At 24.8% G+C, this 21,492-nt stretch overlaps 5 protein-coding genes across 5 annotated transcripts; 3 read left to right on the top strand and 2 right to left on the bottom strand.

Annotated features, from left to right (window-relative positions):
* Nucleotides 1-761: 761 nt before the first annotated feature.
* On the top strand, nucleotides 762-10,327 carry Phum_PHUM527200 (calcium-dependent secretion activator, putative; the record flags this gene model as incomplete). Its single annotated transcript, XM_002431366.1, has 24 exons — nucleotides 762-943; nucleotides 1,020-1,140; nucleotides 1,224-1,391; nucleotides 1,473-1,648; nucleotides 1,739-1,764; nucleotides 1,898-2,130; nucleotides 2,219-2,388; nucleotides 2,505-2,598; nucleotides 2,677-2,798; nucleotides 2,879-3,023; nucleotides 3,096-3,378; nucleotides 3,555-3,737; nucleotides 3,825-3,961; nucleotides 4,068-4,255; nucleotides 6,426-6,527; nucleotides 6,619-6,806; nucleotides 6,890-7,002; nucleotides 8,467-8,623; nucleotides 8,735-9,032; nucleotides 9,130-9,283; nucleotides 9,374-9,532; nucleotides 9,620-9,736; nucleotides 9,803-10,047; nucleotides 10,162-10,327. 24 exons carry the CDS (start codon nucleotides 762-764, stop codon nucleotides 10,325-10,327), a joined length of 3,927 nt encoding a protein of 1,308 aa, XP_002431411.1.
* A 595-nt stretch (nucleotides 10,328-10,922) lies between these two features.
* On the bottom strand, nucleotides 10,923-12,783 carry Phum_PHUM527210 (protein C9orf41, putative; the record flags this gene model as incomplete). Its single annotated transcript, XM_002431367.1, has 6 exons — nucleotides 10,923-11,030; nucleotides 11,121-11,354; nucleotides 11,429-11,591; nucleotides 11,693-11,898; nucleotides 12,149-12,359; nucleotides 12,713-12,783. The coding sequence occupies 6 exons, from the start codon at nucleotides 12,781-12,783 to the stop codon at nucleotides 10,923-10,925; spliced, it is 993 nt and encodes a 330-aa protein (XP_002431412.1).
* Nucleotides 12,784-13,103: 320 nt separating this feature from the next.
* Nucleotides 13,104-15,138, top strand: Phum_PHUM527220 (uncharacterized protein; the record flags this gene model as incomplete). Its single annotated transcript, XM_002431368.1, has 5 exons — nucleotides 13,104-13,265; nucleotides 13,328-13,347; nucleotides 13,394-14,424; nucleotides 14,554-14,814; nucleotides 15,122-15,138. 5 exons carry the CDS (start codon nucleotides 13,104-13,106, stop codon nucleotides 15,136-15,138), a joined length of 1,491 nt encoding a protein of 496 aa, XP_002431413.1.
* A 769-nt stretch (nucleotides 15,139-15,907) lies between these two features.
* Nucleotides 15,908-16,990, bottom strand: Phum_PHUM527230 (uncharacterized protein; the record flags this gene model as incomplete). The annotated part of the gene is made up of 5 exons (XM_002431369.1): nucleotides 15,908-16,004; nucleotides 16,080-16,286; nucleotides 16,358-16,437; nucleotides 16,554-16,593; nucleotides 16,944-16,990. 5 exons carry the CDS (start codon nucleotides 16,988-16,990, stop codon nucleotides 15,908-15,910), a joined length of 471 nt encoding a protein of 156 aa, XP_002431414.1.
* Nucleotides 16,991-18,093: 1,103 nt separating this feature from the next.
* On the top strand, nucleotides 18,094-20,189 carry Phum_PHUM527240 (BCL2/adenovirus E1B 19 kDa protein-interacting protein, putative; the record flags this gene model as incomplete). The annotated part of the gene is made up of 8 exons (XM_002431370.1): nucleotides 18,094-18,121; nucleotides 18,272-18,505; nucleotides 18,583-18,717; nucleotides 18,805-18,975; nucleotides 19,067-19,325; nucleotides 19,409-19,627; nucleotides 19,715-19,813; nucleotides 20,150-20,189. 8 exons carry the CDS (start codon nucleotides 18,094-18,096, stop codon nucleotides 20,187-20,189), a joined length of 1,185 nt encoding a protein of 394 aa, XP_002431415.1.
* Between the last annotated feature and the right edge of the window lie 1,303 nt (nucleotides 20,190-21,492).

Genomic DNA, 21,492 nt, shown 5'->3' on the forward strand with positions numbered 1-21,492 from the left:
AACGGAAATTTTAGAATTTATCAGTTGATAATTTTTTTTATGTCATTTTTTTCAATTATTTTGCCTTAATGTTTTTGTTATTTAAAATAAAATGATGTGGTAAGTTATTATAATTATTATTTTAAACATAAACAATGCGATCGAATTATTAAAATAAAAATTTTTTTTTTTCATTATATCCAAAATGAATTTTATCTAACTTTGACGTTCTTTTTTTTTCCATGTATCAAAGAAATGTCATTGAATGATATGCTGAAGCGTTAAACCAGCATAATTTTTTTTCGTTAATAATAAATTGGCGTCTTAATCATCATTAAAATTTATTTAGATAATTATATTTACGTGTATAATTAACTTTTTACTTACGAATTACATTTTATTGCGATATTTGAATCACTGAAACGAAAAAATTTTTTAACTTTATTTTTGAACGTATGAATGCAAAGAACACCATCTGAAATCTTTTAATTAATTTTTTTTTAATTAAAAAAAGAAGAATTTTCTCGAATTTTTTTCGTATTTTTTCTTTCAACTGTAACTGCCACCCTTTGAATTTAATTAAATCGATAACTATGAGTAATAGTCGTTACTCATTTAATTAATTTAATATTACAGGTGCTTTATGATTCTTCCATCCACTGAATAATTTAAATGATTTTGTGGACTTATTTTACAAGTCTTCATCAGGTAGGTCCTACGACTTTAACGTGCATTTAACGTTTTTTTATAATCATCAAATAATTTGAAATATGTAATTTAGAATGATTGACCCAAGTTCTTCTGAAGAAGAAGGAGATGAAGAACAAGGAAACCATCATCAAACCCATGAACCCATACGATCTCACAGTCATGTAAAACAAATCCACAGCCACCCAACCCCAAGCCAACTTCATACCAATGGTGCTTCTAATTTGGAGGTGCCTGGTAGTACTAGTTTGCCTAGGTAAAATTTTTTTCTTAAGAATCTCATAAAAGACATCATTATTTGGAATTTAAAATTAAAAATCTTTTGGATTTAGATCTGTTTCTCCAGTAAGTGCTGTTTCATCAGAAACTTTAAGTGTTAGGGCTAATTCTCTCCCAAGACCAGCTAGTCCAAGTCCTTCAATTGTCAGTGAAAAAAATGAAGTTGATCTTCAGGTACATGAACTTTAAATTTTTACATTAGATGGGTCGTTTTAAATTAAATATACAAAATTATTTATTATCGTTAAATAATACAGGATAAACAGGAGCGGCAGGAAGAAGAAAGAAAGCGCCGTATTCAGCTTTACGTTTTCATATCTCGGTGTATAGCCTATCCTTTTAATGCCAAGCAGCCGACTGATATGACTCGACGTCAAATGAAAATCACGAGGCAACAACTGGAAACGATTCAAGGAAGATTTCAAGTAATTTTTTTTAAAAAATTCAAGTCATCCTAAAATATCTTGTAAAAATTTTTTAGATGCACTAATCGTATTACTTTTCAGGCGTTTTTAAAAGGTGATACACAAATAATGGCCGATGAAGCTTTTCAAAATGCCGTTCAAAGTTACTATGATATTTTTTTAAAATCTGAAAGAGTAGCCAAAATGGTTATGTCAGGTGCCTGTTCACAGCATGATTTCCGTGAAGTTTTTCGAAATAATATAGAAAAAAGAGTGAGGTGATTATCAATCGTCATAAAATTATTCATCAGTAATTAAGTTTCGTTTTAATGAGATTAAATTAAAATTTAAAAAATTTACTCTTTTAGGTCACTTCCAGAAATAGATGGTTTAAGTAAAGAAACGGTTTTAACTTCTTGGATGGCAAAATTTGATTGCATTTTTAAAGGCAAGGAAGGACAACGAATTGAAAATTAATACAATGTGTTAATAATGTAATGAAAAATTAATTTCTTATTTATATTTAGTTGGAGATGATGATTCAAAGAGGCCATCAAGAATGCAACAGCAATCACTCAACAGTGAATTAATTTTGTCAAAAGAACAACTTTACGATATGTTTCAGCAAATATTAGGAGTGAAAAAATTCGAACATCAATTATTGTTTAATGCATTACAATTGGATTCGGCTGACGAACAAGCTGCTGCCATTCGTCGTGAATTAGATGGTCGAATGCAAAAAGTTTCAGAAATGGAAAAAGTTTGTATATATTTAAAAAAAAAAAAAAATTTTTACACTTCTTCATCAAATTAAATTATACAATTAATTATTACTTTTTTTGTTGTAGAATCGAAAATTAATGCCTAAATTTGTTTTGAAAGAAATGGAATCTTTGTACATTGAAGAAGTAAAATCATCCATTAATTTATTAATGGCTAATTTGGAATCTCTTCCCGTTTCAAAAGGATCACTTGATTCAAAATATGGATTACCGAAACTCAAAAAATATAATCACAGGTGTATAAAATTTCATTATTTTAAAAAATAAAACACATTTTACATTTTACTTCTTCTTCATTTTATTTGTTTATGGAACAATATCATTTAGAGTTTAGGAACAATATTTGTTTTAGATCGCAGGGTTCATTGGCCAAATTAGAAGGTGATGTCGCCGACACTGACACTCAACTTACCAAAATGGATGTCGTACTTACTTTTCAACTCGAAGTAAGAAAATTAAATTTAATTAAATTAATTTAATTAAAAAGAAATTTTTAATTAAAAAAAAAAAAAAATCATTTTAAGGTTGTGGTGATGGAAGTTAAAGGTCTTAAGTCGTTGGCGCCTAATAGAATAGTTTATTGTACAATGGAAGTTGAAGGTGGTGAAAAACTTCAAACGGATCAGGCTGAAGCCTCAAAACCTATGTGAGTATTTTAAAATTATTTAAAAATAATAAATATTAATTTTCGTAAGTTTTAATTTTTTTCATCTTGTAAACCTTTAGGTGGGATACTCAAGGAGATTTTACAACCACTCATCCATTGCCAGCGGTAAAAGTTAAATTGTACACCGAAAATGTAGCCATGTTAGCCATAGAAGATAAAGAGTTAGGAAAGGTGACGTTAAAACCCACTCCGTTATCTTCTAAAGTAAGTTTAGTATTTTAAAGAGGATAACGGTTTCTTCAAATTATTATTTAATATACAAAATTAACAACGTAGGTACCAGAATGGCATAAGATGACCGTCCCGAAAAATTTACCAGATCAAGATCTTCGTATAAAAATTGCCTGCCGAATGGATAAGCCTTTAAATATGAAACATTGTGGTTATTTGTATGCATTGGGAAAATCCGTGTGGAAAAAATGGAAAAAACGTTATTACGTTTTAGTTCAAGTATCACAATATACTTTTGCCATGTGTAGTTACAAGGAAAAAAAATCAGAGCCTTCTGAAATGATGCAACTTGATGGTTATACAGTTGATTATATCGAAGCCGGAAGTGGTAAGTACAGACGTGAAAATCAATATTTTTTATGTATTTACTGGCTTTAATATAAAATTTGTTTCTCACAGCAAATCTAATGGTTGGAATGGGTGAGAAAAACAAAATATAAAACTTTTAATTTTGTTTAAACAAATTATCAAAAAAATTACTAAATTTATCCCGTTTTAATTTAGATTTGGAAGGAGGAAGATTTTTCTTTAATGCCGTGAGAGAAGGCGATAGTATTTTATTTGCTTGCGACGATGAAAATGAATGTCATTTATGGGTTATGGCAATGTATCGTGCAACTGGACAAAGCCATAAACCGACACCTCCGATCACAACAACAGCTATTACTATATCTAAAATTCAAGGAGGTAATTGAAAATTTTACAAAAAATACTTTTACGCTACTTTCCGAGTATCCCAATTAAAAAAAAAAATTTAAAAAAAAATTAACGCAGATGCAGACAGAGCTCGTAAACACGGAATGGAAGAATTTATTTCTGCCGATCCTTGCAAATTCGATCATGCCGCTCTATTTAAAACATTGCAAACCTTAACACTTGATTATCGATTAAACGATCCTTATTGTTCTTTGGTAAGTTAATTAAAAAATTCAACAAATTCTTATTGTTATTAATTCTCAAAAAAAAAAAAAAAACACGAGTAACATATATATATATATATATGTATAAATTTTTTAGGGATGGTTTAGTCCTGGTCAGGTATTTGTTTTGGATGAATATTGCGCCAGGTACGGAGTGAGAGGTTGTTATCGTCATTTATGTTATCTAAGCGATTTATTGGACAGAGCCGAAAAGAGTATCATGATTGATCCAACTTTAATTCACTTTAGTTTTGCCTTTTGCGCTAGTCACGTTCACGGTAACAGGTGAGTTCATTTTTACAAAACATTTAACAATAATAATAATAATAATAATAATAGAATTTCATTAAAAAAAAACTTTCCTTTGAATTTAATTAAACTTTTTTTTTACTAAAAAATTAATTAGAAAGTTTCTCTTGAAAGTTGAGTTTAATTTGACAAACAATTCTTTTGTTAAATTTTGAATTAATTTAATAAAAAAAAAAAATAAAAGTTTCGATTCCATTGTTCTACCATCAATCAATTTTTTTTTTTTTTTTTTTTTTTTAACAATCGTTTTACGTGCATCAGGTAAATTAAATGTTTATGTTTTGTTTAAAATTAATCAAATATAGAATGCGCTTTTATTGTTGTTATCCTATGTATTTAAACTTATTAACAAAAAAAAAGGAAAACATAAATATTAAATTTTTTATTAAAGCGAATAACACATACAAAAACACACACTAAATAATAATAATAATAATAATTAATTTATTTAACGATAATGAGGAAGGGTGGTTTGTTTTTGCTTTTATACATTGGGTCATATATATGATGATGATTCCCTTTAAATAACAAATTGATATATCTTGTTTCCTAACCATTGGATTATATGCAGCACGACGGTGAATCTGACTCAAGGAAACAACTCTGTTATCGTAGATGTCGTCAGGTGAGATATTGGGTTTTAGGTATATTTAAAATGACATCACGGTATACACACACACACACACTTCTAATAATATCATCAGGAATAATTCACAACTCACAGTATTGTTATTAATTTTTTTTAATATCATAATTATATACATATTTATATATTTTCACTTGGTTGGTTCGTTTTTTTTTATTTTGCTTTTCTTTTTTTTTTTTAATAATAAATAATCGCTGTGGGTAGATAATAATGTCGTATTATTTAAATAAATAAAACTATAAGTAATATTTAAATAATAAATGTTGGTGTTTGCAACAATTATTATTATTATTATTATTATTGTTAAGTAGTCTCGCTTGTGTTGTTGATACATTTTTAATATGCTTATAATAATTTTATGAAAATTGTGTAATTTAAGAGGATATCATCGATCGATTTCGATTTTTTTATGTGTAAAACGATTTATCGATCGATAATTATCGATAATTAATTATTATTCCACAATAATTATTATTATTTATATTTTGTGATTAAAAAAAAAAATCAATAAAGGGTGTAAAATTATTGTCCGTGTTTTTATTAATATTGGAGAATTATTTTGATTATTTTTGTTTATTATTATTATTATTATTATTTTGTCATTAGAAAATGATTTGACGATATCGTTAAGTTATTATTATCATTATTTTTAAATGGATTTTTGCGTCAATGAAATAATACAACGAAAAAAATTCTTATTTCATTTTGTTTTTTTTTTTAATAATGATTTTCGTTTAATAAAAGTATTATTATTATTATTTACGTAAAAGCATGTTTTTTTTTATGTGTATAAGTCAAACGATTATTTATTTATTTTTTTTTGAAGTATGTGTGTGCGTGTATCATCGAGCACGAAAATCTTTTACTGCACTCTTATAAAAAAAAAAAATCTGATATTAAATGTCGATATTTACCCCCCTCTCCCCCTCCTACCAAAATTTGACTTTTATTTTTATGAATAATTTGTAATAATATTATTTTATTTAAAATTGTTCCAGTATCGAATCATATATATATATATAGAAAATTGCATGGTAAATGATAATAATAATAATATTTTTTCTAAATTAAAAAATTATTAATAAATAAATAAATGAATAAATTAAAATCTATGGAAAATAAATGGTGGAAAATTTTTTTTTTTTTTGCATGTATATTTTAATGTTTTGATGTCGATTTTTTTTTTTTTTTATATATTTAAATTATTAATATAACATGGACAATAAAAATTATTTGTTATTTTTTGGGGGGAGGGTAAGCGGGGATGCGAAGGGGCGAGGGGGGATCTATTTAAACGGGTGATGGAAACATTTCAGTAAAAAAAAAAAAACACGAATCATGCTGAAAAAAAAAATAATTAATTAAACATTTATATAAATAAATTAATTAATTAATTAAAAAATAAATATAAAAATCGACTGATAATAATGATAATAATATAATAATCACAATTTCTTCATCAATTTTTTTGGATAAAAAAAAAAAAATTTTTTGTTCCAGGCCGGATGGCGTTGGTACCGTCACACACGAAGAAAAAGAAAAATTTCAAGAAATCAAAGACAGACTTCGAATCTTGTTGGAAAATCAAATAACTAATTTCCGGTAAAAGCACAAAAAAATAAAAATAAATTATTGATTTTAATAAAAGGGGAGAAAAATAATAATAATAATAATGATGGTGGTATGATTTTAGATATTGTTTTCCATTTGGACGACCCGAAGGTGCTTTGAAAGCTACCCTTTCCCTTCTGGAAAGAGTTTTGATGAAGGATATCGTAACACCAATACTACCGGAAGAAGTTAGAGGAATGATAAAGAAAAGTTTAGAAACTGCTGCTCTTGTTAATTATACAAGATTATCTGGAGAAGCTAAAATAGAAGGTTTGTTAATTTAATATTTATTGATAAATTTGAATCCAGTGCTGGAATTCGTTATACAAAATTGTTTTTTGTTTTCCCTCCAGAGGATCTTAACGGTGAAACGATGGTAACCCCAAGTAAAAAATTAGAAGATCTCATACATTTGGCCGAATTGTGCGTTGATCTTTTACAACAAAATGAAGAACATTATGCTGAAGTAAGTAAAATAATACCAGAAGGTCAACAACAACAGCAAAAATTTTAATTATTAATAATAATAATAATAATAATAATAATTGAATTTATTTGGTGTCACTTTTTTTTTGCTCGTTACGTTTCACACTGGGCTAGGTTGGCTTTTTTTTTTTTTTTTTTTTTTTTTGGTTGTTTAATTTTAAATGTAAAATTTCAAATTTAAAAGTAAAATTTTTGATTCTATGTTGTAAAGCCTTAAAAGAAATTTTTTTTTTTTTTTTTTTTTTAGTTGGGAAATTTAACAAAAAAAATTAATTTATTTTTTATTTATTTATTTATTTATTTTTTCGTTTTCAAATAATGGGCAAAAAATACGAATTTATTTAAATTAAATCGTCCCGGAATATGGAAATAGTTAAAAAAAAAAAAAATTTTAAAAGAAAATTTTTTTTGAAAAGAAAATTTTGCTCATTGCTTGATAAGTTTTTTTTTTTTTTTTTTTTTTTTTATCCAATTTTGTCAGTGTGTCTAAACTTGCTTCTCTCTCTATTCTTTTCTTTTCTGCATAAGGATAAGGTAAGTATCTGTTTTCTTCCTGGAAAATTTTTTTTTCTTTTTTTTTCTTATTTTTTTTTTTAAAATTGAAAAAGTTTCATTTAGTTACCTTTTGAAAAAAATTTTCCCGATTCTTTTTTCACATGCTCATTGAATGCCTCATTATTATTAGTTAATAAATAAATGCACATTTTAATTTTCAATTATTATTATTATTATTATTATTATTACAAAAAGCTTTTTGGAAAATTCTCGTACCCCCCCCCCCCTTTCATTTATTTTTTCATTCTACCATTCTCTCTCTTCTCTCTCCCTCCTCAAGTGTTATTACATTATTTAAAAATTAAATTTTTGGTTTTTTTTTAAAAATTATTATTATTATTATTATTATTATTATTATTATTATTATTATTTAAATATTTGCATAAAATTTAATTGAATTTAAATTTAAACTCAATTTTTTAAATGCACATTTAAATTTATGCTTTTAAAATCATTTTTTGTGCCTTGAAAAGCGTTCAGTATTTTTTAATTAAAAAAAAAATTTTATAATTAATTATCTTAATAAATAGATTCATTAATAAATAAATAAATAAAATAGATATTGCACGTTTTTTTCTTTTATTAACATAACAAAACAAAACAATTGTTGTTATTATTTATTTCTTGTGCAATTAAACTCATTAAATTTTTTTTATAAACAAAAAAAAAAAAGAAAAAGTTTATAGCATTTTAGTCAACCTAAATATTTTATTTTAAAAAATAAATAATAATAATTTATTAATTAATAAAAAGGCATATAAGGACTGTTGCACTTTTGTTGCTTATTTAGATTAGATTAATTATTAAATAATTTTTAATTATAATAAAAATAATTAATAATTAATAATAATAATAATAAAATTTTTTTTTTTTTTTTTTTAATTCTCAGGCTTTTGCTTGGTTTAGTGATCTTTTGGTCGAACATGCTGAAATATTTTGGTCACTATTTGCTGTTGATATGGATCAGGTACTGGCTGAACAACCACCGGATACCTGGGATTCATTTCCACTTTTTCAAATATTAAATGATTATCTTCGAACTGACGGTAAGGAGAAGATGAAAAAGTAACAAAATTATTTCAAATTAAAAAAAAAAACCGCCATTACTTATTCCAGGTTCATGAGGTAACCTTTTAAAACGATTTGATTTTTTCCAGACAATTTAAAAAACGGTCGTTTTCATCAGCATTTAAGAGATACTTTTGCACCTTTGGTTGTACGTTACGTCGATCTTATGGAATCCTCAATCGCACAATCCATTCATAAAGGTTTCGAAAAGGAAAGATGGGAAATAAAAGGTAACGGTTGTGCGACATCAGAGGATTTATTTTGGAAATTGGATGCCTTACAATCTTTCATACGTGATCTTCATTGGCCGGATCTTGAATTTCGTCAACATTTTGAACAACGTTTAAAATTAATGGCCTGCGACATGATTGAATCTTGCATTCAAAGGTTTTCATCAAATTAATAATATCCACATTTATTTATTATTTTCACAATAATTATAAATTATTAAAAAAAATTTTTTTGTAATTACTTTTCATTACAGGACCGATGCTGCTTTTCAACAATGGTTGAAAAAAGGTGTTACTTTTATATCAACCGATTATATAATACCATCTGAAATGTGTGCCATGGTTAATGTTATTCTAGATGCAAAAAATCAATCGATTAAACTTTGCGCCGTGGACGGTGTGGATGTGGTAAATATACAAAAACATTTTCACGTTCGAGCAGAAGAAGAAGAGAAAAGGAAAGAAATTTAATTAATATTATTATTTTTACATTAAAAGCATCAATACCACACTAAAATAGATGACATGATTGAAAAAACATCGACCGGTATGACACAGGGGATGATTGCTAAACTCATGTCTGTTTTAGAAGCTACCCTATCAAAATTAGGGAGATACGATGAGGGTTCGTTAATTGGTTCGATATTGAGTTTTACGGTATGTTCTCCCCCCCCTCTCTCTCTCTCTCTCTCTCTCTATGAAATAACAAAACCTGAGTTATAATTTTTTTTTGTTTGTTTAAAGAATGTTTCGGGTTCTGGAAAAGATATGGGCCAAGCCTATGTCAACTTTACAAGAAATTGTATGGATCAAATAAGAAGTAAAGTTAACGACGAGTTATGGATACTTAATTTTTTCGAGGTAATAAACAAAAATGACGTCATTAAAATAAATAAATAAATAAATAATTTTGAATTTGGGTTACAGCAATGGTACATGGGTCAAATTCAAATAATTTGCAATTGGCTAACGGAAAGAATCGATCATTCCCTTCATTTGTATCAATGCACTTGCCTTGCCGTTATCGTGAAAAAACTTTATTCGGATTTCGAATTACAAGGTGTCATGGAAGACAAATTGAATTCTAAAATATATCAAACTGTTTCGCAAAGAATGCAAACCGAAGAAGCCACTTGCGCTTTATCGATGCCTCACGGAGGAGGAGACGAAGAGTAAATTTATTTTCGTCAAATTATTATTTAGTTATTATAATACAATTTAAATAAATAAAAAATAAAAAATTTTAGTTATGGCGATGGAAGCATGGATGACGATGGGGGTGAAAGAAAACCGACGGTCACCATACGGGAAACATTGGGAACCGGTGATGACGCAAACGTTGTTTCAAAATTAACAAACGTGACGTCAAACGTTGTTGGAAAAGTTGGGAACATGTTTGAAAAAGGCATTGGAGGCCTTTCGACAAAATTTACAGGAGGAAGTTGGTTCTAGCATATCTCTTTAATATATTTTATTATCGCTTAAATTTTTTTTTTTTTCCCCCAAGACTTGAAATTTTTCAGTTTATTTAGTACCGCGAATCCTTTAAATTCGTCATAAAATAAAATCATTAAAGTTACCACAACAATTTTTATTATTATTATTATTTATTTATTTATTTACGTTTCTTTTTGTTACGTGTTTGTATTATTTATTGTTAAAGTTAATTTTATTTAATTTCCGTTTATTTTGAATGGAATAAACGTTCGTTACGTTGGAATGATAAGAATATTTAATGTATTGTTTATTTTTTTTTTTTTTTGGGTAAAGATTTGTAAAAGTTATTAAAAAAAAAAAAAAACAAAAACAAAAACAAATGGGATACTTTTCTCATTTTATTTATAATAAATATAAGCCTCGATTCTTGCGATAAAAAAAAAAAAATAAATTCTCTACGTACTTTTTATTGTTTTTTTTTTTATTATTTCCTCACCTAATAATCGAAAATTTAAAATGTCTTCGGACGAAAAATAAATTTTTTTTCTTTCAATTTTTTTTTAAAAAAATAGAAAAATTAATTAAAAAAGGAGAAAATTTTTTTTTTATTTCAAACGTTTAAACATTTTCTACAAATAAAAAAAACACTTCGATATTGATATTGAAGCATTGAATTCGGATTTTGAGCATATGAAGTCGAAACGTCCATTTTTTCTTTCTAAAAAAAAATTAAAATTAATAAAGTTTAAAAAAAATTATTTTTAATGTTAAAGATTTTCAGGAGTGTTTTCAAAAAAGAAATTTTTACTTCTATCACAAATCCCAAACCGACGATTATTTGTCTAACAACTTCGTAACTCGGTTCGATTGAATCTTCTTGCGGTACGTCGGAAAAATGATATAATAAAGGTCCGAGATTGATCCAGATTCCTCCAGGTTTTAATATTTTATAAATCGTTTCTATAAATGCTGCGACATTATTAGCACAATCTATGAAAAAACAAGTTGCTACACAATCCCAAACGTTATCCTCTGTATAAACCTGATTGAAAATTATTAAATGATAATTAAAAGTAAAACTTTTTTATAATGATTTAGTACAGTGATAATTTTTACTTCTAAAAAATCACCAGCCGCCATTGTGAATGAAGAATTTGTAGATAAATCTCTTGGATTTATATCTGGAAATGATACTGATTGAGTTTGATGCTCTGGTTTGAGATTATTAACAAACTGGTGAACCCATGGATAAACTTTATGTATGTTTGTGTTACAGCATCTACAAAATAAACATAATAACAAAAAAAATCTAACCTATAAAAATGAGACAATTTTATTTTTAAAAACCAAACTCGAAGGATAAAAATTTATCAAACATACTTATTCAAAACAAATTGAGATGCAAGAAGCATGAATAATGAAAATTCATTTCCTTGACATGTATATCCTAATTTTGCTATTTCAAAAGCTAACCTTCCTAAACCAGCTCCTGGAACTAAAATTTTAACATCTTCTGGCTTTTTACCATCGGGAGGAAATTCCGATAAAATTTCCGTTATTATCGGATCATAACAACTTTTTCTTTCCTGTAAAAATATTTAATTAATGAAATTTTTTTTTTGATAATTATTTTGATGAGTTTTAAATGTGATTAAAAAATTACTTCGGCTCCATTTAAACTCCAATCTCTGACCAATTGTTTAAGAGTAGCTTGAACCCTTTCCATATCGGATTCGATGGGTCTCGGATTAGATAAAACAACCTAAAAAAAAAAAAAAGTAAATTTTAAAAAAAAGTTTTTGGAAAATGTAAAAAAAATAATTGTTGCATACTCACAGGCTGAATGTTATTTTGATCTACTGGATTAACATTTGAAAACATATAATCAGCATCTTTGATTATCATTTTAATTAAATAATCATTGGCTTCTACACAATTTTTAATAATATTCAAATGTTGCAAATAACATTCCATTAGTTTTTGATGATGATCTGGAAGACTTTTAAAATACTGTTCTGATTTGGCTATCCTTTGCAGTGAATAAGTTCTAAAAAATATTAAAAATATTTGTATGAAAAATTAAACATGTTTGAATCAAACTATAGTGTTTGAAACTTGAGGAAAATTTTCCTTTCAATAATACCATAAATTTTATGTTAAAATAATACTACATAGATTTTATATTACAGTAGTACATATATATAAAGGCTTATAAAACAATAAATAAAATTTTTAAATAGGATTTTGTAGAAAAAGATTTTTAAAAAATTTTTTGTTCTTGTTTGAAAAATTTAAAAGTTGTAAAATCATTTTATTTGACACTTTGGTAACAAAAAAAAAAAAACTTTTATTCAATTTTATTTTTTTAAATATAATAATAATAATAATAAATTAAATTACCTATAATATTTAAAAGCGCTAATTACACTCTGAAAATAAGCTCTTTCTTCTTCATCTTCCCATTCGCCCATATTAAAATAAAAATTAATAAATTTGAAATAATTAATAAAAAGGTGTTTAATGTATAAGATATCGTGGTAGGTTTTAAAATTTTGACGTGTCAATAGAAATAAATGCAACTGTAAAAAAAAAAACTTTGCATGTTACTTACGTGAAAGATGTTACAATTTAATGCAAATTTTACATAAATTTAAAAAAAAAGATAAGTTTTTTTTGGTGATGTTTATTAATCATAAATTCTTTTAAAAATTTATAATTTTATTTTTTTTTTGAAATCTTTTTTTATTTACTTGTTGATAAATTAAAATTTAAAAAAAAAAAAAAAAACATTATGAAATGTTATTATGAACTTTTGGGGGTATCGAGGGATGCAAATGACGATGAATTGAAAAAAGCTTATAAAAAATTAGCTTTGAAATGGCATCCTGACAAAAATGTAGATAATGAAGAAGTCGCAAAAGAAACCTTTCAATTGGTACAACAAGCTTATGAAGTTTTGATTGATCCACGCGAAAGAACATGGTAAAATATTTTTATAATTATTGGTTTGTTCAGTTGATGATTTGTATAATTAAGTGAATAAAAAGAAATTAGAAGGGGTTTAAATTTTTTTTTTTTTAGGTATGATAATCACAGAGAAGCCATTCTTAAAGGAGGTTTAGGTAGTGATTACAAAGATGACTCTCTTGATATTCTTCCTTATTTTACAGCATCCTGCTATAAAGGATTCGGTGATGATCCCAAGGGATTTTATGCTGTTTACCAAGAAGTTTTTAATAAATTGGCAGCAGAAGATTCAGAATATATAAAGGAAGATGAACCTGAAATTCCTGGTTTTGGAAAATCAGATTCATCTTATGAAGATGTCGTAGCTCCTTTTTATTCTTACTGGATGTATTATAGCACTAAAAAATCATATTATTGGTTAGATCCTCATGACACAAGGCAGGCTCCTAACAGCAAAATAGCAAAATTAATTGAAAAAGAAAATAAAAAAGTTAGAGATAAAGCCAAAAAAGAAAGAAATGAAGAAGTTAGGAATTTAGTTGCTTTCGTTAGAAAAAGAGATAAAAGGGTACAAGAATGGAATAAAAAGTTAGAAATGAAAGCCAAAGAAAATCAGCAAAAGTCAGAAGAGCATAGATTACAAAAAATTAAAGAAAGAAGAAATCAAATGAAAGATTATAAAGAAAGTGAATGGTTAAAATTTTCAAATGTAGAAAATGACTTGAAGCAAATTGAAGAAAATTTAGCTAAAGAATTTGATGATTATTCTTCATCGGAATATGACAACAGTGAGGAAAATAATGAAAATAATTCTTTTTTCTGTGTCGCATGCAACAAAGTATTTAAAACTGAAAAATCATTTGCCAATCATGAAAAATCTAAAAAACATAAAGAAAGTGTTCAGTTACTTAAAGAAACAATCATAGAGGAAGACAAAGCTTTAAATTTAAATTGTTCTAGCAGCATGAATGATGTGCAGTTACCTGAAGAAGAAATGAAAGAAAATAATCTAGAACCAGAAATTTCCGATACGCTCGCAGATACGAAGAAAAAAAAGAAAAAATCAAAACAGAAAAAATTATTTACAGAAGACTTAAATCAATCAGACAGTGATAATTCAGTAGAAGACTTAAATATTTTATTGGGTTCCAATAAAAAATCTAGAAATAGAACATTAATTAATGACGATTCATCAGATGAAAAATTAGAGAAAAAAAATAAGAAAAAAACAAAAAAACAAACCAAACCTGTAAATAATGATAACAACAACGAAGAAAATTGTGATCAACTTAAAAATTCTGTACAGTCTTTAAAAATATCAGATGACGCCAGCAATGAAAACGTTTCTCCATCTAAAACGTCCAAAAAAAATAAGAATAAAGATATTAATAAAGACATAAAAGTTGATGCAAATTTGGCATGTGCAGTTTGTAAAAATCAATTTCCATCTAAAAACAAATTATTTAATCATTTGAAATCTTCATGGCATTCTGTGTACTTACCCAATTCAGCCACGGCTCAAAAGATAAAGAATCGTCAAAAAGAAAAAAACAGGATGAAAAATTAAATTATTAATTGTTATATATTACTATTAAAAAATAAATTTATTTATTAAAATAATAATCGATTAAAATTTTTTTTTTTTTTTCATCATTCATACTTCCTGTCTTAATCGTTCTGAATTTAAAAAAAAAAAAAAAAAATCACAACTCTAATCGATGGATTTTTGTAATCTCTTTATTAATATTATTTCCTCTACAACCCATAAACAAATTAAAATATTTTTTTTTATTAAAATGTTTTACTTGATATATATATTGTGGTGCAAATGTCGGATTAAAGCGATTAAAACAAAATAATAATAATACTTATAGCAGATTAAGGATGTACTTTGAAAATCCGTTAAAAATTACAAAAGAAATAGAGAATACTATCATCAAATAATACAAAATTAATAATAATAATAAAATTTAAAGTAAAAACGAAACACAGTCTTTATAAAAATAATTAAAACTTGATACTCAACATTAAATAAATACTGGACGGAAAAGCATCACTCAAAAGCATTTTTTTAATATAAACTCTTTTTTTTTTTAATTTTTTACTCGATTGTTGTTACTCCTATCACAGAATCTTAACAATTATCTCAATATTTATTTAAACATATTTTTCACAAACAATATTAATACTCAATTTAAATTATTATTATATTTTTTTATTAAAGTTTGTCGTAGTTAAAAATATTTTTATAAATTTAAATGCTGTGATGTTAACTGCAAATTATCAAAGCTTGTTTTTTTTTTTTAAACAAGTAAGTAAATAAGTTAAACATTTAAAGCATAAATTTGGGGACTCATATTATTAATAAATTAAATTTTCTTTTAATCATTTTCAAACATGATACATACAAACGTCTTAATGCATAACTTAACATTACTAAAAAATGCTATCATTATTAATACATAATAATTTTTTTTTTGTATCGTAACGAAAAATATTTTAAATGAAAAGCAAACATGAAATTATTTAATATTGAGTGTACCTTGTGTGGCATAAATATGCTAAATGTATACTTTAAGTAAGTTAAATTAATAAAAAAAAAAAAAGTAAAAACTATTTATATTATTGTCAGCTGGTCCAATCATTAGTTTGTTGAAGTGTTTTTGTCGTTAACATTTCTATTTCTTGTAAAAGTTGTTCCGTTTCAGTATCCATATCATCTTTCCTGATATCAAAACAAAAAAAAAAGTTTTTAAAAATGAATTAAGTAATAAAAACAAAATAAATTTAAATAACTCACATTTCTATTGTTTCACCCTGGGCATGATCCCACTCTAGAGAATCAGCGGAAGAAATTCTCGACCAAACTTCAGCACTTGTTACACTTTTAGGCTCTTCTTTTTCTATATTCGTAGAAAAAACAGTCATTTCAGGTAAATGTTCCCATTCTAACTCTAAAGAATTTATAGATGCTGGTGTATATTGATTAGAATACTTGCAATCCAAACTGAAACATCATTTTCCATTTAGTAAAATTCGCAAACATGAAAAAATTAATTCGAATAAAAAAAATCTAACCTTTTTAAATACTCATCCTCGTCTTCTTCTAATATTGACCATTCATCATCTAATAATTCCAATCTTAATTCAGAATTATCCTGAAATTTAATAAGAGATAAAATAATATGTAAAATTAAAAAAAATATTAAAATCATTCTTTTTTCTTTTTGTAATTTTTCTCTCTTTAAAACAAATAAATATAATAAAAACTTACGTTGTTTTTATTTGTCACGTTCGTTATTGCTGATATGAATCTTTGAAGTCGTTAAAAAAACAATGAAAAAAAAAAAATAAAAAAACTTAAAATTATAATCACAAGAAAGTAATAATAATAATAATTGTAATATAATACAATAAATAAAATTAATTACCGTTTAATATTTAATTTATTTTCTTTGTAATTAATATTAAAATCATTATTATCGAGCAATGATGAATCAATGACAGGTTCTTGAACAGGTTCTCTATATTTTTCATTAAAATGAGAACTAACGTTTTTTTTTGCCTTAGAATACAATTTATACAAACTAAAAAATAAAAAAAATTTGTTTTAATATAATTTTTGTTTTTTTTTTTTTAAAATGAATAAATTTTACCTGAATACCTGAAATTTTCTCCACTTAGATGGCAATGTCCTAAACAACTACCCATAACAAATCCATAACCTTTAATTATAATAAATCATATAATAACATTTTGAACTTTTTTTTTTTTTAAACAATAAAAAAAAAACTATTAAATAATAATAAATAAATATGAGATGTTAACCGTTTGATGCATTTTATAACACTACAAAAAATAATTATTTTTAATAATAATAGTATTTTAATTCATTACATAATTAATTTTTAATTTTTTTTTTTTTTAAATGAGGCACAAAAAAATTATTGTATGACTCAATAGAATTTTAAGAATTTTTTGGTGTTTATATAAAAAGCCTGCGCTTTTATACAAAATACATGTTCATGAAATTACAGTGCCAACATAGAAAATAATTATATATTAATTTATATTTTTTTTTTATTCGTTTCCCCCGCCCCCCATTTTATAATTTATTTTTCAACGACATAGTTTTAAAATATAATAAAAAAAATTGTATTTTTGTAACGAACGAAATATGTCGTTAGAAATGTCATTGTGTGTAAAATGTCATTTTTTTTTTTTTATTAAGGAAATATAAATAAAATGAAAGATTCACCACGTAAATTTTAAATCGTTTTTTTCTAATTATTACATAACTTTTAAAACATAACTGACATTATTAAAAAAAAAAAAAAAAAGAAAAGAAAAAGGTTTAAGAAGGGAGTTATTATCTTGGTCGTGTGATTTGTTAAAATTTTTTTTAGCGGGGTTATGAAAACGTAATTGCCGTTTGGTATTTGTAAACAAATGTTACATCTTCGCAGCTGTTCCAATTAGTTTGATTTTTTTTTATTAACTTATTTCGATTTATATAAAATCATAAAGATTTTCAATTTTTTATTTGTGGTTAAATCATAATTTTTATAATGTGTTAATATAAGTCATTCATGTTTTAAATACCGTAAAATTATTTTTATTTTAAAAAGAAAAAAAAATTTTATTTCTTCACTTTAAAATGAACGAAGATGCAGTAACTGATTTTTCAGAAGATATGGTAAATAATTTTTTTAATTTATTATCAGGGTCAATAATTTAATGTTTTTATTTAATATCTTGTATTATTTTATAAATGTTTTTCTTTTTGCGTTTTATTATTATTATTTTTTTTATTAATGTTGATTAAATCATCATTGACTAATGGTAACACCCATTTGATTGATAATAACAACTAAAGTGTTATCATTTTCCTCTTATTATTGCGAAATTTTTTTTTTTTTTTTTAATGAAATTTAATATTTTTCATTAATTTATAATTTTAGAATGATAAATCGGAGAATAATTTAAAAATAGTTGTACCTGATGATTATTCTAAACTGAAATATAAAGAAAAATTTGATGAAACGAATAATACTCAAGTTGTGTTAAATGAAATTGTCGATATTGAAAAAGAAAAGGGAGAGTTCGATGTCGAAGAAGAAGATGAAGGAACAGAATCATCTGATGATACTAAAAAACAAGATTCCCCAAAAAGCTTTTTAGATAGTTTAAATTTAGATGTGCCTTCTTCTTATGAAGTAGAGCCTAGTATGTATACATTTGTATTCAGTAATAAAATAAATTAAATTTCAATAAGAAAATTTTGAAAAACTTTAATTTTGTAGTTGATTTTCCAAAAAGTCCATGGCTTAGTATTAATAAAAAATCTAAACTTAATTCTCCATCTGATGAAGAAGAGGATAAATCAATGTTCCAAGTTCAACTGCTTTCAAACTGCCAAGATGTACATTTGATTAAAGGTATTTTTTTAAAACCATTTTAAAAAATTCTACATTTATTTAAATAAAAATAAGACTAAATTCAATAAATATTGATTTATAAATCAGATGAAATGGGAAATGGTAAAAAAAAGAAAGTTATTCCAGTGGCTAATGATATTTTTAATGATACTCATTGCGATGAAAGTTCATTCGATGGTAGCCATACATCAATTGATGATGCTGATTTTGATTCTTATTTGGATAGCCCTGATGAACTTGATGACTCAATCATGGAAAGTATGTTACTTACAAATTAAACTTTAAAAAAATTTTCCTTCAAATTTTTTTGTTATAAACTCTTACCGATCCATTTTTACTTTTATTACAGGACTTGGAAAAGAAGTTGAACCTATACCTGTATTAACTGCTGCTGAAGAAAGGTCTGAGTCACTGTGTTGGAAATCTTGTATGATAGCAGGTGTCGAAAGAAGAATCGACCTCAAAGTTCTTGAACCGTATAAAAGAGTCATTTCTCATGGAGGATATTTATCTAAAGAATCAAGTCATGCCATTGTTATATTTAGTGCTTGTTTTTTACCTGATAGGAGTAGAGCTGATTATGACTACGTAATGAATAATTTATTTATGTAAGTTATTCAAACGGGAAAAAAAAATTACAACTTATTATTAAATTAAATTAAAATTACTTACCAAGTTTTATTATTTTCAGGTACGTTATATCAACATTAGATCAGTTAGTAACTGATGATTACATGGTAATTTATCTTCACGGTGCAACAGCCCGCAGTTGCATGCCTAAATTCAAATGGTTAAAAATGTGTTACCAAATGATCGACAGAAAATTGAAAAAAAACTTAAAAGGACTATATTTGGTTCATCCGACATTTTGGCTCAAAACACTGGTGCTCATGACTAAACCATTCATTAGGTATATTAATTAAAATCGACTTAAATTTGAAAAAAAAATAATAATTATAAATTTTTTAATCGACATTTTTTTTTTTTTTTTTTCTAGTTCTAAGTTCAGTAAAAAACTTTTTTTTATCAATTCATTAAGCGAATTATATAAAATTATTCCAATCGAAGAATCTTGCATTCCTGACAGGGTAAAAAAGTAAGTAATTTTATTAAAATCACCCCCTAATAATAATAATATACATTAAAACCTTAAATGGTAATGGTATTAGTTTAATTTTACAAAAATAGATGTGATTTTAATTATCATTATTATTATTATTTCTTTTGAACCGAAACAACCTTAATGAGTTACATTATCAAAACACTAATTACATATGACAAAACCATACTTCATTTTTTAATCATAATTAACCATTGTTAACATTATTTGAAATTTCTCACTTTTACTTTTTCCTTCCTTCCTTCCTTCTTTTTATTTGTTAATAAATAACCACATTAATATGACATTACTTAGTTTATGTTTTATTAATAGGTATAATGAACTAAAAGAGTTTTTGGAAAAAGAATACTAACTTATCGGTTTGGATACTAATTATTATTTATTAAATTTTATTTTTTTTATTCGGTGAGTAACATTTAACCATAACCGTTGTAAATTTTCATATGATTCTTTTTTTTTTAAATTTTTGATTATATTTTCCTTAATTTTCTTTTCTTTTCTTTTCAGATATGATGAATTAAAGTTTAATATCACTCATTCAACCAAATAATAATATTTAGATTATTTTTTCAATACTCCATATTGTAAATGTTATTGTTAAACTTTGAATGATTGTATATAAAATAATTATTGCTTTGTTGATATCAATATTAAAAATATAATATTTATTTTCTGTTGTGAACTTTAAAATATATATTAATATACCAACTTATGATGATAATATCTTATCAATTTTTTCGGTTAATATCGTTTTTTATTAAATAATAATAATAATAAAATTTGTTTTCTCGTTAGATTTATTATTATTATTAATTTTTTTGTAAGTTTTGTCTGTTATTTCGAATGCAAAATTACAAATCTATGTAAATTTAAGAAAGTCAAATGTATATTAAATAAAATATTATAAGGATTTATATATATTATATTATATTATAAAAACTTGCCAGAAATTTTGTATATAATCAATCAATTCTATTTAATTGATTTCAAAAGTGTCAAAAATTTAGCTTTATTTTGATATTTCAAAACAAAAAAAAAGTTTATCAAATGTTTGTTTTGTTGTTTTATATGTATATTTATATAAATTATAAAAAAGAAAAATTATTAATTTTTTTTTTTAAGCATTGAATTTAATGCTCCTGATCTTATTTCTTATTTACTTAACAATAATTTTATATTTTTATATATATATATTTTTTTTTGATTGTTAGTTACCTTTGAAAGGCATAAAATTTATTTTTTTTTTTTTTTTGTTTAAATTATGTTTAAAATTGTTTAAAAAAAAAAAAAAAAAAAAAAAAGTTTTGTTTGAATTAAATAAATTGAATTTATTTGTATTTGTTATATTTTTTTTTGGAATTCCTTTAATAATTTAAAATAAAATGTTTTCCATATTATTCAAAACAAGAGATATTTTGCTTTTTATAAAATTTTGTAGTCTTTTAAAATAAAAATGGGGGAAAAAAAAAAACAGTTTGGAACATTTTAAGGGTAGTTGTGTTGGCATTTTAAACTTAAATAAAAATACGTTTACCTTATGCTCTTTAATATTGAGTATCGTAAGTTGTTCAACCAAAAGCTAAAGTAAAACTTTTCCCCTTTTATTGATCGAAAAAGTAAACAAATACACATCAGAGAAAAGCAAGATGGTTTTT

Source organism: Pediculus humanus, genomic scaffold, assembly GCF_000006295.1.
Source record: "Pediculus humanus corporis 1103172108285 genomic scaffold, whole genome shotgun sequence".
Taxonomy (NCBI): Eukaryota; Metazoa; Arthropoda; class Insecta; order Psocodea; family Pediculidae; genus Pediculus; species Pediculus humanus.